Here is a 15,948-nt window from a genome sequence, read left to right as displayed (position 1 = left end):
AAATGGGGGGAACACAGCTGGCGCCACGTGGCTTCATCAATTGCAAACCCTGACCAAGCAAGCTGCAAGCACCCCGCGCAGAGGAGTCGGGACAGAAATCCAAGCAAGCTGGCCTTCCCGGGGATCCATTGGGGAGAAGTGGAAGGTGCAGTGTGCAATTTCCACCCACGATACCTTACCTGCTCCGGGAAGAAACACACCACCTGAAGCAGCCCGCGGCCGAGCCAGATCACACCGGCGGGAGGAGGAGCCGGGAGCTGCCCCCTTTCCGCGCCCTCACGCCCCTCTTTCCGACCAATCAAAGCCCGGTAACCTTTAGATGGGCGGGGCTTAGGAGCGCATGCGCAGTAGGGTGGTCTAGGCGCGCCTGCGCAGTAGGCGGAACCGCGCGCGCCTGCGCACTTAGGGCAGAGCTGTCAGACCCCGCCCCGCTCCGCCGCTTGGCCCTTTCACGGTGCGTGCGAGAGACGTCGGGGGCGGCGCCGCTGTAGTTGCCCCTGGTAACGGGGGAGGCAGCAGCAGCAGCAGCAACAGCAGCAGCGGGAGGAGGAGGAGGAGGAGGAGGAGGAGGAGGAGGAGGAGGAGGAGGAGGAGGAGGGACCCGGCGGGAGGATGGTGAGTGTGGGGACCCGAACCCCTTCAGACAGCCGATCACTCACTCGCTCGCCTCCGGGCTCCAGCCCCGGGTGAGGCCTAGCGCCTGTCGCTAAGGAGAGAAGCGGCTAGTGCTCCGTCTGCCTTTTGGGTCCTGGATGGGTTTTGGGGGGCGGCGGGGAGTCCCCCAGGGTGGGCCCTGGAAAGAGATCTGGGCCTGGGGAAGCAGGCGGGGCTTGCCACCAGTTGGAAGCTTTGCTTTGCGTTGCCGGGGCTTGCATGGGCTGCGGGGTGGTGAGGAGGCCGTATCTGCTCTTGCTCTGGGGTCGGAGATGAGGGCGGGTCCGAGGAGCTCGGAGAAAAATGGGGTGCGCCTGGGGCCAGGCCAGAAGCAAGCCTGGGACGAGAGGCCCCAAAGGAGATGGTAGCCTAGCGCTCCCCGTGCTCGCGTGCTCCCGCGGGTAGGGCCAGTCCCACGACTCGGGCCGCCTGGGGTCGGCTTGGCTAGCGTGCTTCTGCGATCAGGGTTATTTATTTATTTATTTATTTATTTATTTATTTATTTATTTATTTGAGGGGGGGAATGGAAGTTTTTAATTCTAGGCTTGATATGGTGATGATCGATTTTCTGTTCAAGACTTAATTCATATGGATGGAGACTTGCCAAAAGTTGCTTGCCGAATCCCTGGTGGTCTCTTAGGAACCTTTTCTCTTTTCTTTGTTTTTTTTTTTTGTTTGTTTGTTTGTTTTGTTTTGGGGGTGGTGCTCAGGGGTTACTCCTGGCTGCCCTTAGAAATCACTCCTCGCAGGCTCGGGAAACCCCGTGGGTTGCTGGGGATCGAACCCAGGTTGACCTTGTGCAAGGCATCTCAAAGTATGCACCATGCTATGTGGTCTGCGTGAGTATCAATACTTTGTTCCTAATTGATTTCTGTGTATTTAATCTGAGGATGCTAAAAATCGAGTCGCTTTTAGAGCCAAAGAGGAATTAATTTGGAGGTCCGGAACCGGGCAAATGCAGAGGGCATTTGCCTTATACACAGAAGAGCCAAGCTCTGTCTCAACACCCTCTATGGCCCCAGAACCTGGCAAGGAGTGATTCCTGAGCACAAAGCCAAGAATTTGGGTGTGGCCTGCAACTCCCCAAAAAAGGGGTGAAGGGGATTTTGAAGCTCAGAGCAAAAGAGTTGGCCTAGGTATTTTGGTTCCTGTCTATCCCAACTCCAGTCTCCTTTTGAGTTTAGATATGTTGAGCTTGGGCACTGGAGTGACAGTACAGTGGGTAGGGGATTTGCCTTGTATCGGCTGACCCAGGTTCTATCCCTGACATCCCTTATGATTCCCCCCATCCCTACGCCAGGAGTAATTCCTGAGTACAGACAGAGCCACAAGTAACCCCTGAGCCTGATGTTACCCCAAAACAAAAACAAATGAAAAAAGGAATGTTGATCTTGTATTGATTTGTAAAGTGAGAAGTTAATGCCTGTCCTCAAGAATGAAATACATGGACCTTTGGTCACATTATCCAGTGAGTACATTTCCTCAGAAAGATATGAACTTCATTGATTTTACATTGTCAGATTGCTGAGGAAGTAGAATTATTTGATCTGAAGTTGCCAACCCCATTTCACACTTGCTGCATTGCAAGTTTTATTAACCTCAGGCTAAACAGATTTTCGCATGTTTTCCTTTTATTAATCGTTTATACATGAGCTGTCCATTTAAAGGCTAAGTTTTTCTCAACAAATGAGTACAAGCATAAATATTTACACAAAAAATTACTGGAGTTGAAATGAAAAAGGCATGCCAGACTAACAGAGATTGAGATGCCGTGTGATGAGAAACACATGAGTTTGGTGACTTTTCCTAGCTTGTTTATCAAAGAAGTGGACTGTGTAATTTCATGATTGTTTAATTTATAATTACAGGCCACAGTATGTTAACTGCTGCTCTTGTTTCTAGTTTTCAATGAATACTGTACACAACAAAATGACAATGTATATACAACACTGTTGTACACAACTTTTGGAATCGATGATCAAACAAAAGTCTTGTTTCACTCTTTTAAGTAAAAAGGGGCCAGAGAAATAGCTAGTGCAGGGCCCGGAGAGATAGCACAGCGGTGTTTGCCTTGCAAGCAGCCGATCCAGGACCAAAGGTGGTTGGTTCGAATCCCGGTGTCCCATATGGTCCCCCGTGCCTGCCAGGAGCTATTTCTGAGCAGACAGCCAGGAGTAACCCCTGAGCTCCACCGGGTGTGACCCAAAAACCAAAAAAAAAAAAAAAAAAAAAAGAAATAGCTAGTACAGGGAATTTAAAGTGCCTGCTTCACTTGCTGCAGGCCACAGTTCAGTACCTAGCACCTCATATAGTCCCCAGAGTACTGCCAGAAGTATGCCTGAGCACCACCTGGTATGACCCCAAAATGAAGAAAGAAAATGAGCAAGAAATTAAAATGAGGGGCTGGCATGGTGGCGCTAGAGGTAAGGTGTCTGCCTTGTCAGTGCTAACCTAGGACGGACAGCGGTTCGATCCCTCGGCGTCCCGTATGGTCCCCCAAGCCAGGAGCGACTTGTGAGCGTATAGCCAGGAGTAATCCCTGAGCATTACCGGGTGTGGCCCAAAAACTGGGAAAAAAAAAATTAAAATGAGGGCCGGAGAGATAGCACAGAGGTAGGGCCAATCCTGCAGCCAATCCAGGATGGACAATTCGAATCCCAGCATCCCATATGGTCCCCCATACCTGCCAGGAGTGTTTTCTGAGCCAGAAATAACCCCTGAACTCACCAAGGTGTGACCTAAAAACAAAAAATTTAAATGAATTATTTTATATTGCACATCTAATTTCCCAAATAGGAGCCAGAACTATAGCAAAGCAAGTAGGGTATTTGCTTCATACAGCCAACCCGGGTTTGATCCCAGGCATCCCATATGGTCCTTCAAGCCTGCCAAGAGTAATTTCTTTTTTTTTTTTTTTTTTTTTTTTTTTTGGTTTTTGGGTCACACCCAGCAGCGCTCAGGGGTTACTCCTGGCTCTACACTCAGAAATCACTCCTGGCAGGCTCAGGGGACCATATGGGATGCCGGGATTCGAAACACCAACCTTCTGCATGAAAGGCAAATGCCTTACTTCCATGCTATCTCTCCGGCCCCAACCAAGAATAATTTCTGAGTTCAAAGCTAGGAGTAAGCCCTAAGCACTATTGGGTGTGGGACCCCCTCCAAAAAAAGTGTGAATTTTTGGAGCTGGAGAGATGATACAGTAGGTAGAATACTTGCACACAGCTGACCCAGGTTCCATCCTCGATGTCCCATATAATCTGCCAAGTATCTTTAGGAGTGATTCTTGAGTGCAGAGCCAAGTGTAACCCCTGATTATCACTGTGGGTGGCCCAAAAACAGTCTCCCTTCCCAAAAAAATACCTTCAACTATGACTAATTCTTTTCAAATATTCTAGGGCCAGAGCAGTAGCATAGCATTTAAGGCATGCAAAACAAATACAAAAATATTGGGGAGATACTTGTTGCCATTGAACATTTAGAATTAGTTATTTTATTTTTGTTTTCTTTTGGGTCACACCAGGAAATACTCAGAGTTTATTCCTGGCTCTGCACTCGGGGATCACTCCTGGCAGGCTTAGGGGACCATATGGGATTCTGGGGATCAAAACTAGGTTGACCATATGTAAAGCAAATGCCCTACTTGCTGTACTTATTGCTCAGCCCCCAGAATCAATCATTTTAGCCTTGTCTTATGCTACCAACTACTTGGAGGAATACAAAGATAATAACTTTAGCACCTTCTGTCACTGTTCCTTCATAGATCATAGCTTTTTCTAAACCCCTTTCACCAAGAAATTTTTATTTCACCTGATAAACTTTATACTTCATTCAATCAATATAAATGGCCAGAAAGTACAGCATGGAGGCACTTGCCTTGCATGTGTCCACTTCAGCATAGTCCTGGCTTGATCCCTAATACCACACAGTCCCCCACAACCTGCCAGGAGTGACTCCCAAACACAGAACCAGAAATAAGCCCAAAAACCAAAAGGAAATAGAAATATACCTGATCCTGGGGCTATCAAGATAGTGCAGGGGTTAAAGTGCTTGCTTTGCGTCCCCCTGACCCAGGCTTGACTCTCTGGCCCCACAGCAGCAGGGGTCATTCCTGAGCACAGAGTTAGGAAGAGCCCTGAGCACTGTAGGGTGTGGTCAAAAATAAATGACATATATATATATATATATATATATATTTATATATATATGAAGTGTCACGTTCTCTAGGAGATTGGTTAAGGTTTGATTCCCACCGAGCTCTCAGACAGGAAAGGCAGTTCCCATTCCCCTGTCCAATTAGGTCAGGGGGAAGGAACAGTTCCAGTTGTAGAGATCCACAGAAAATAACTCACTCAGTGAAAAGTACAAGAATGGGTTCAGGGGGCTGGAGAGATAGCATGGAGGTAAGGCATTTGCCTTTCATGCAGAAGGACGGGGTGGTTCAAGTCCCGGCATCCCATATGGTTCCTCGAGCCTGCCAGGGGTGATTTCTGAGCATGGAGCCAGGAGTGACCCCTGAGCTCTGCCTGGTGGATTCCTCCCCACCCCAAAAAAAAGAATGGGTTCAGGAAATCCAGTGCTCAAGCAAGGAATTCAAACCACAGAAGCTTTCTGCTCCTAAGATGGAGTGCAGCTCAGTGGAAGAAGACTGAAGAATGAGCCCCAGCCTTCCTCAGACCCTTGCTTTTATTGACAAGAATCAGGTACCACCCTAGAGTGGGAGCAGACCAAGTAAGGAATAATCCAATATACTATCACCAGATCACACCCTAGGGGGGTACAATAATTGATTAGGGTAGGATCAGTAACACAACACACAACATATATATATATGCATATATATGTATATATATATGACTCTGGGTTATAGGCATTTTAAAGTATATACAAATAAGGGACCTGAGCAGTAGCATAGTGGTAGGGCATTTCCCTTGCACACGGCTTGGCTGCCCAGGACAGACTGAGTTCAATTCCCTGCGTCCCATATGGTCCCCCAAGCCAGGAGTGATTTCTGAGCACATAGCCAGGAGTAACCCCTAAGTGTCACTGTATGTGGCCCAAAAACAAACAAACAAACAATATATATACAAATAAGGTACCAGAGCAATAGCATAGTGGGTAGGGCTTTTGCCTTGCATACAGCCAACTCAGGTTCGATCCCTGGCATCCCATATGGTCCCGCTGAACCTGCCAGGAATAACCCTGAGTGCCGCCAGGTGTGGCCCAAAAACCAAAAAAATAATGTATATACAAATAAAACATTTACTGAGAATAAGAAAAAAAAATATAATGATTCCCCCCCAAAATGAAACCACCTCCACAATGAGTTATGCAACCCTTTATGGCATCATAACTTGCAGCTTAAGAAAAGATGTCTGGGGACAGTACAGTGGGTAATGCGCTTGCCTTGCATGCAGCCAACCTGGGTTTGATTCCTGTCTTTCTGTATCATCCCACAAGCTGCCAGGAGTAACCCCTAAGCGCTGTGAGGCGTGTTCCAAAACAAAAGAGGTCCTAGACACTTCCTTCATTTAGCAGTTACTCATGGAGGACTTCCTTTTTACTTTGATTTTATTTTTGTTTTTGGACCACACTCAGCAATGCTCAGGAATTACTCCTGGCTCTGCATTCAGGCATTACTCGAAGTCCTCAGAAGACCATATGGGATACCAGGAAATGAACCAGGGTTGGTTGCCTGCAAGGTAAACATGCCCTGGCCACTATCCTATCTCTCTAGCCCCCATTGGAGCACTTTCTATGATTGTGGGCCTCCCAACAGTTACCAGGCTATCAGGCATGTTCACCATTGCCAGCAGTACTTGTCTTGTAATCAAAAAGAGTCAGTGAGGGGCCAGAGAGATAGCACAACGGTAGGGTATTTACCTTGCATGTGGCCAACCCAGGACAACAGTGGTTTGATTCCTGTTATTCCATATGGTCCCCTGCATCTGCCAGGGGTGATTTCTGAGTACAGAGCCAGGAGTAACCCCTAAGCACGCTGCCGCCGAATGTGAGAGACAAAAAAGTCAGTGAAATGGGCCAGGGCAATAGCACAAAGTGTAGGGTGTTTGCCTTACACTTGGCTAACCCAGGCTCAATCCCTGACATCCAGTATGGTTCCCTGAGCACCACCAGGAATGACCCCAGCACCACCAGGTAAGGCCCAAAAACCAAGGGGGAAAAAAGTCAGTGGAAGGCACAAAAACAAATCTAACTGCTGTGTTTTGGGGTGCAAAACTGTGGTGCTCAGGGGCTACACTTGATCAGTGTCCCAGGGACCATATTCAGGGGACTATGTAGTGCTCGGGATTGAACCTGGGCCTCCGTGAACTCCCTCTCTAATACCCAACAGCTTTTTATTTTATATTATTTTATTTTTGATTTTTAGGTCACACCCGTGGCGCTCAGGGGTTACTCCTGACTCTGTGCTCAGAAATCACTCCTGGCAGCCTCGGGGGACCATATGGGATGCCAGGGATCGAATCTCAGGTTGGCCACGTGCAAGCAAACACCCTACTGCTGTGCTATCACTCCGGCTCCTCAACTGCTATTTTGTTTTTGTTTAGGGGCCATGCCCTGCAGTGGTCAGAACTTACTACTGGCTGTTCACTCAGGAGACTATATGGGGCACCAGGGTCCAGGTGAGCCACAGACAAGGCAAGCACCTACCCACTGTACTATTGATTTGCAGCCCAACTTTTTTTACAGACCTCCTATGTGCCTTATTGTACATGCATTTTTTTAAATTTAGTCTTCACAGGGTTGTTGTTTTGTTTTGCTTTGTTTTTGAGATATAAGTATCGGTCTTATTTTCTAGATGAAACTATGCCCAAGGCACACATATAGAAAAACTGAATACAGGGGCCGGCAAGGTGGTGCTGGAAGTAAGGTGTCTGCCTTGCAAGCGCTAGCTAAGCAAAGACCGTGGTTCGATCCCCCAGTGTCCTATATGGTCCCCCCAAGCCAGGGGCAATTTCTGAGCGCTTAGCCAGGAGTAACTCCTGAGCATCAAACGGGTGTGGCCCGGAAAAAAAAAAGAGCAAGAAAACTGAATATAGATTTGTGAAACTAAAGCCATAATCCTCTTTTTATTAGACTCTGGTGAATCAGGAACCACCCTTCCTGAGGAGATAGGAGCCTGTTTATTTAGTAGAGTCACCACTCTACTCAATTGGCCAGAAAAGACCAATTGGCTGGGGTTATCCCTGTGACTTACAAGAGTTCCTGGAAATTAAAAAGGTCTCACTGGGCGACCCCGATTGTGTGTGTGTGTGTGTGTGTGTGGTGTGTGTGTGTGTGTGTGTGTAAATATATCCATTTCATTTAGCTAGTTATGCAGAGCAAATTAGATACTTGACAGTGGATTAATTTTAATATTTAAATGTGGGCTGCTCCCCATGGCCACATATATATTTTCCATATCCCAAACGCATTCCTTTTCCCCTTCACCCCCCACCACCCCACTCTCTCTGAATGACCTAGATTGTCTCATTTTATGTCAGTGCACCAGGCCTTTGCCAGGGGTTGAGTGTAAGCTGATTTTGAGGCTGATAAAATGTCTGTAGGCAGTAGCCATGTATTCATGATTTGCTTGTAGAAAAGTTTGTTTAAATGTTTCCTGGCTGAGTCAGATCATTTCTGTTCACCAGGGAGAAGATAGCTTAAATAAACACACACACCGCTAACTTGCTGTGTACAGTGCAAGTTCTGGTACCCTAAATTGCCTTTACTTAATGTCAGAAAAGCACCAGTCCTGCAGAGAGGATATAAGTGTGTGTGTGTGTGTGTGTGTGTGTGTGTGTGTGTGTGTGTGTGTGTGTATACGTAAATGGAATAACACCATCACCTGTCTTGCTCAGTGTTGTTCTTGGGTCACTCTGTGGGTGTTTGATGATAAAGGAATGAATGGGAAACACGTGCCTTAAAAATCATGTCCTTGGGGCTGGTGAGGTGGTACTAGAGGTAAGGTGTCTGCCTTGCAAGTGCTAGCCAAGGAAGGACCAGGGTTCGATCCCCCAGCGTCCCATATGGTTCCCCCAAGCCAGGGGTGATTTCTGAGTGCTTATCTAGGAGTAACCCCTGAGCATCAAAACGGGTATGGCCCCAAAAAAACAAAATTAATTAATTAATTAAAAAATCATGTCCTTGGGACCGAAGAGATAGCATGGAGGTAAGGCGTTTGCCTTTCATGCAGAAGGTTGGTGGTTCGAATCTCAGCATCCCATATGGTCCCCTGAGCCTGCCAGGAGCGATTTCTGAGCATGGAGCCAGGAGTAACCCCTGTGTGCTGCCTGGTTTGACCCCCCAACCCCCCCCCCCAAAATCATGTCCTTAGGGGGCCGGAGAGATAGCACAGCGACAGGGAATTTGCCTTGCACACAGCAAACCCAGGCCATACTCGTCTTTGATTTCGACATTCCATATGGTCCCCCAAGCCTGCCAGGAGTGATTTTTGTGCGTGGAGCTAGGCCAGGAGTAACCCCTGAGTGCCACTAGGTTTGGTGCTCAGAAGCAAAAGTAAAAAAAAAAAAAAAAGAAAAAAAAAGGAAAATCATGCCCTTGTATAATACTGCAAGATTCTTTTATTTTTTTTTTTTTTGGTTTTTCGGGCCACACCCATTTGATGCTCAGGGGTTACTCCTGGCTAAGTGCTCAGAAATTGCCCCTGGCTTGGGGGGACCATATGGGACGCCGGGGATCGAACCTCGGTCCTGATCCTTGGCTAGCACTTGTAAGGCAGACACCTTACCTCTAGCACCACCTCGCTGGCCCCAGCAAGATTCTTTTAATTGATTGGCTTTTGGCCCACACCCGGTGGTGCTCAGGGGTTATTCCTGGCTCTGCATTCAGAAATCGCCCCTGACAGGCTGGGAGACCATATGGGATGCTGGGAATCAAACCAGGTCCCTCCTGAGTCAGCCGCAAGCAAGGCAAACGCCTTACTGCTGTGCTCTCTTTCCGGCCCCTAATACTGCATTTTAATACATAAAATCCACTGCCTAGGACTTTTTCCTTATCTCACATTTACAAGTATGGACATACTGTCTCTGGTTAGATACATAGAAGAGACAACCTGGGCTCCTGATCTAACCTCTGAAATCAGCTTACTTTATACCTTCCAGGCAGAATCCTGGTATTTATAAATATCCTCTTCCCTTTTTAGTAAACCCTCAGTAATCCTCGGATCTCTGTCCTCGGGAGCGGGTGAATGTGCTGCTGCATATACATGCATTTGCCTGTCTACACCATGCTGGGGATGTCACTTACCATTTTGCTAAGAAAATTTGTTAGCTGAACTTTTCATTTTTCCATAATTGCACTTAAAGGTGAATGAAGCATGTGATGTTATTAGTTCCAGAGTAGGAGAGATGCTCATTAGAATTGTAGCAGCATTCCTTTTTTTTTCTTATTCACTTGGGTTTGAAATCTGCACTGTGCCATACTCAGAATCAAATTCCCTCTGTTAGAGGGGTAATGTTTAGCAGTTTAGAATGGTTTCTTTTCTTTTTTATTTTATTTTGTTTTTTGAGCCAAACCCAGCAGCGCTCCTGGCTCTGAGCTCAGAAATCTCTCCTGGCAGGCATGGGGGGACCATATGGGATGCCAGGGATTAAACCCAAGTCTGTCCCAGGTCAGCTGCGCGCAAGGCAAACGCCCTACACTGTGTTATCACTCCAGCCAGATGGTTTTTTAAATCTGCCCCTTTGCTTCCCTCCTTTCTAGATGAAAAGAAATCACCCTTTCCTCTCTTTTTGAGGAGGGTCACACTGGCAACGCTCAGAGCGCTCCTGACTCTGCGCTCACTCAGAAATCACTCCTGGCAGGCTCAGGAGACTATATGGGATGCCTGGGATCAAACTGGGATTTGTTTCACGCTGCTGGCTCGTGTTATCACTCCAGCCCCCTCACCCTCACCAATTAACTACTCAGTTTCAGATATAATGAGTGAGTGTATCAACCTGCAGAAAGAGAGCTTTTTGTTCTTTACTGTTTACAGACTACACCAGGCTGGGGTGGGGGCCACTAGATCTTGCTGCTCTGGGCCACATGAGATTGAATCTGGCCTCTAGCTCACAGATCCTGTGTACCAACTCTTGGATCTATCTCCCATAGTAGCCTGTGGGGTGGTGGTTGTTGTTGTTGTTTGTTGTTGTTTTTGGTGGTAGTGGTGGTTTTTGAGGGGGAGGGGTTATTTTTTTTGATATTTTATGTTTGGAGGCCACACCTGTTGGTGTTCTGGGCTTATTTCTGAGCTTAAGAATTACTTCTGGGCCCGGAGAGATAGCACAGTGGTGTTTGCCTTGCAAGCAGCTGATCCAGGACCAAAGGTGGTTGGTTCGAATCCCAGTGTCTCATATGGTCCCCTGTGCCTGCCAGGAGCTATTTCTGAGCAGACAGCCAGGAGTAAACCCTGAGCAATGCCGGGTGTGGCCCAAAAACCAAAAAGAAAAAGAATTACTTCTGGGGGGGCCGGAGAGATAGCATGGAGGTAAGGTGTTTGCCTTGCATGCAGAAGGTAGGTGGTTCCAATCCCAGCATCCCATATGGTCCCCCCGAGCCTGCCAGGAGCAATTTCTGAGCATAGAGCCAGGAATAACCCCTGAGCAATGCCAGGTGTGACCCAAAAACCAAAAACCAAAAAAAAACAAAAACACTTATTTTTGGGCCCAGAGAGATAGCATAGCGGCATTTGCCTTGCAAGCAGCCGATCCAGGACCAAAGGTGGTTGGTTCGAATCCCGGTGTCCCATATGGTCACCCGTGCCTGCCAGGAGCTATTTCTGAGCAGACAGCCAGGAGTAACCCCTGAGCACCGCCGGGTGTGGCCCCCCCCCAAAAAAAAGAATTACCTCTGGGGCCGGAGAGATATCATGGAGGTAAGGCGTTTGCCTTTCATGCAGAAGGACGGTGGTTCGAATCCCGGTATCCCATATAGTCCCCTGAGCGCTGCTGGGTATGACCCAAAAAAAAAAAAAGAATCACTCCTGGGGCCCGGAGAGATAGCATAGTGGCATTTGCCTTGCAAGCAGCCGATCCAGGACCAAAGGTGGTTGGTTCGAATCCCGGTGTCCCATATGGTCCCCCCCTGTGCCTGCCAGGAGCTATTTCTGAGCAGACAGCCAGGAGTAACCCCTGAGCATCGCCGGGTGTGGCCCTAAAACCAAAAAAAAAAAAAAAAAAAGAATCACTCCTGGAGGGGCACAGAAGACCATATAGGATGCCAAAGATTGTACCCAAGTCCTGCTGTACTATTTCTCCAGCCCTTCCAGGCCCTGTATTTACTGCGTTTTTAAAAACTTATGAGAGAAATGAGAAGAGACTCATGAAAGAAAAACTACAGGGACCAGTGAGGTGGCGCTAGAGGTAAGGTGTCTGCCTTGCAAGCGCTAGCCAAGGAAGGACCTCGGTTTGATCCCCCGGCGTCCCATATGGTCCCCCCAAGCCAGGGGCAATTTCTGAGCGCTTAGCCAGGAGTAACCCCTGAGCATCAAACTGGTGTGGCCCAAAAAAAAAAAAAAAAAAAAAAAAAGAAAAGAAAAAAAACTACAGTGGGTACAAGACTCGTTTTGCATGAGTGTGTCCCAGGTTTGAACTCTCAATACCCCCTCTGGTCCTTTGGTGACTGCCAGCAGTGACCTCTGAGTGCAGAGCCCTCAACATCATTGCTGTGGCTCCTCTAAAAAGGGAAATAGGGGTCAGAACTATATTACAGCAAGTACAGTGTTTACCTTGCATGCAGCCAATCCCTGGCATCCCATATGGTTCCCCAAGCACCTCCAGGAGTGAAGAGCCAGAAGTAAATCCTGAGGATAATCAGGTGTGACCCAAACAACTAACTAACTAGGGGCCAAAGAGATAGGAGAGTTAGCACAGTGGTAGGATATTTACCTTGCACACAGCCGACTGGGGGCCGATTCCCGGCATTCATATGGTCTCCAGAGCCTGCCATGGGCAATTTCTGAGCGAAGATACAAGAGTTACTTACCTCTGAGTACCTCCAGGTGTAGCCCAGAAACAAACAAACAAACAAAAATAATAATAATAATAAAGTAAGTATTTAAAAAAGAAAGAAGACTCATGAGATAAGCTTTTTCATTCCTCCTTTTACTTTGGGGGGTGTGTGTGTGTGTGTGTGTGTGTGTGTGTTTGTGTGTGTTGCACCAGGGATTGAGTCCAGGGTCTCATACATGCAAGGCAAGTGCTTTACCACTGAACCGTATGCCTGGCCCAGGAAATTAATTTGGGCAGGAAGTGAGGATAGTTTAGTTCACACCCAACAGTGCTCAGAGGTGACCCCTTTTGGTGCCCAGGGACCAAACATGGTGCTGGATGTTAAAGCAAGTGTCTTTACCTCTCTCATGCTCTATCCAGACTAATACATTCATTTTGAACCTTGAAAATGTATTAGAGGGGCCAGACAGTAGCACAGCTCGAAGAGCATCTGCCTTGCACGCAGCCAACCATGGTTCACTCCCGGCATCCCATGTAGTCCCCATGGCAGGAGTGATTTCTGAGTGCAGACCCAGGAGTAATTCCTGAACAGCTGCCAGGTATGGCCCCAAAACAAAAACAAAAGAAGTGCTGAAGCAATAGCACAGTGGTAGGGTGTTTGCCTTGCATGCTGAGGACTGAGGACCTGGGACAGGCCCAGGTTCAATTCCCCGCATCCCATAAGGTCCCCCGAACCTGCCAGAACAATTTCTGAGCACAGAGCCAGGAGGAACCCATGAGCACTGCTGGGTACGGCTCGAAAACCAAAATAAAGGGGCCGGGAAGGTGGCGCTAGAGGTAAGGTGTCTGCCTTGCAAGCGCTAGCGTAGGACGGACCCCGGTTCGATCCCCCGGCATCCCATATGGTCCCCCCAAAAAACAAAAACAAAAAAAGAAAACCAAAATAAAATAAAATGCATATGGAAAATGTACTTGCTTTTATGATTTCTTTCTAGTAAACATAAGACATGAGAACTTTGGGGGCAGCACTGCATCCTCCGGTCCTTCAGCCCAGTTGATTGAGAATCACAGTGGAGCCCTCAGGCCACCTGAGCATTGCTTGAGAGCCTGCACTCCTCAAAAATCACTTGGGATTTTAAATATACCATTGTTTAGAGTAGTAATGTGATATATTGTATCCATCAGAATTATATGGAAGCAATAATGAAGCATCTGTAGAATGAGTAGGGCAGAGTGATGTCTGTCCTCAGCCATTTTGTAACAGTAGTCCCTGAGGATTTTAGAATTCTCTGGTTTGTTTTGGGGCCACACCTGGTAATGTTTAGGGATTACTCCTGACTCTGCATTCAGGAATTACTCCTGGCAGGGTTTGGGGGTCCATCTGTGGTGCCAGGGATCAAACCTGGGTCTACCGTCTGCAAGGCAAGAGCCCTGCCCACTGTACTAGCTCTCTAACCCTGGATTTTAGAAATACAATTTTTTTTGGGGGGGGGCCACACCCGGTGACGCTCAGGAATTACTCCTGGCTATGCGCTCAGAAATCGCCCCTGGCTTGGGGGATCATATGGGATGCCGGGGGATCAAACCACGGTCCATCCTAGGCTATTGGCAGCAAGGCAGACATCTTAACTGCTCCATGCCACCACTCCAGCCCTAAAAGTCTAATTTTAACTTTTCTGAAAGATGATATTATATGGGGGCCGGGTAGGTGGCGCTGGAGGTAAGGTGTCTGCCTTGCAAGCGCTAGCCAAGGAAGGACCGCGGTTTGATCCCCCGGCGTCCCATATGGTCCCCCCAAGCCAGGGGCGATTTCTGAGCACATAGCCAGGAGTAACCCCTGAGCGTCAAACGGGTGTGGCCCAAAAACCAAAAAAAAAAAAAAAAAAGATGATATTATAAATGAGTGATATCCATGTAGCTAATGGAAGCTGAAAGAAGGGTTTTTCATAAAATGTAGTGTCAAGGCCAGAGAGATGGCATGGAGGTAGGGCATTTGCCTTGCGTGCAGAAGGATGGTGGTTCAAATCCCAGCATCCCATATGGTCCCATGAGCCTGCCAGGAGCGATTTCTGAGCATAGAGCCAGGAGTAACCCCTAAGCGCTGCCGGGTGTGACCCAAAAAAAAAAAACAAAAAAAAACAAAAAAAAATGTAGTGTTAGAAAGGAATAGTGTAAGCAGCCGATCCAGGACCAAAGGTGGTTGGTTCGAATCCCAGTGTCCCATATGGTCCCCCGTGCCTGCCAGGAGCTATTTCTTTTTTTTTTTTTTTAATTTTTGGGTCACACCCGGCAGTGCTCAGGGGTTACTCCTGGCTGTCTGCTCAGAAATAGCTCCTGGCAGGCACGGGGGATCATATGGGACACCGGGATTTGAACCAACCACCTTAGGTCCTGGATCGGCTGCTTGCAAGGCAAATGCCGCTGTGCTATCTCTCCTAGGAGAGATAGGCCCTAGCAGACAGCCAGGAGTAACCTCTGAGCACCGCCGGGTGTGGCCCCAAAAAAAAAGAAAAAAAAAAAAAGAAAGGAATAGTGTCCAGGCCGGAGAGATGGCATGGAGGTAGGGCATTTGCCTTGCATGCAGAAGGTCGGTGGTTCAAATCCTGGCATCCCATATGGTCACCTAAGACTGCCAGGAGCAATTTCTGAGCATAGAGCCAGGAGTAACCCTGGTGTGACCAGGTGCCAGGTGTGACCCCCCCCCAAAAAAAAAAAAAGAATAGTATCAAAGTATTCAAGGCCAGAGAAGTTATAAACAATCTAAAGGAGGAATTGTCTTTTTTTTTTAATTTGCTATCTTTTGTTTCTTTTTATCAGTTCTGCTCAATCTCTCTTCCCAAATATTTTGATCTAGAATTTACCTTTCTATCTTTTCTTTTTTTTTTTTTTTTTTTTTTTTTGGTTTTTGGGCCACACCCGGTGACGCTCAGGGGTTACTCCTGGCTATGCGCTCAGAAGTCGCTCCTGGCTTGGGGGACCATATGGGACGCCGGGGGATCGAACCGCGGTCCATCCAAGGATAGCGCAGGCAAGGCAGGCACCTTACCTCTAGCGCCACCGCCCGGCCCCTACCTTTCTATCTTAAAACTACACATTGCATTTTATTGTTGGGAGGGGGAATGAGGCATGGGAGATTAGTGTGCTCTTTACCAAGTTAGTGAAAATACAGAGCTAGAGGGGCCGGGCGGTGGCGCTAGAGGTAAGGTGCCTGCCTTGCCTGCACTAGCCTTGGACGGACCGCGGTTCGATCCCCCGGTGTCCCATATGGTCCCCCAAGCCAGGAGCGACTTCTGAGCGCATAGCCAGGAGTAACCCTGAGCATCACCGGGTGTGGCCCAAAAAA

The 15,948-nt window shown here is 47.9% G+C and overlaps 1 protein-coding gene across 1 annotated transcript in view; it reads left to right on the top strand.

Moving 5' to 3' along the window:
* Nucleotides 1–437: 437 nt before the first annotated feature.
* The window catches only part of ARL3 (ADP ribosylation factor like GTPase 3), a 53,971-nt gene continuing 38,460 nt past the window's right edge, over nucleotides 438–15,948 (top strand). The window contains exon 1 of the mRNA XM_049764354.1: nucleotides 438–615. Coding sequence (XP_049620311.1) covers nucleotides 613–615 — 3 coding nt within the window. The 5' untranslated portion in view covers nucleotides 438–612. The remainder of the gene's footprint in view (nucleotides 616–15,948) is intronic.

This window comes from Suncus etruscus, chromosome 17 (assembly GCF_024139225.1).
Source record: "Suncus etruscus isolate mSunEtr1 chromosome 17, mSunEtr1.pri.cur, whole genome shotgun sequence".
NCBI lineage: Eukaryota > Metazoa > Chordata > Mammalia > Eulipotyphla > Soricidae > Suncus > Suncus etruscus.
Note: the sequence above shows the minus strand (reverse complement) of the source record. Positions and strands in the feature narration are given on the sequence as shown.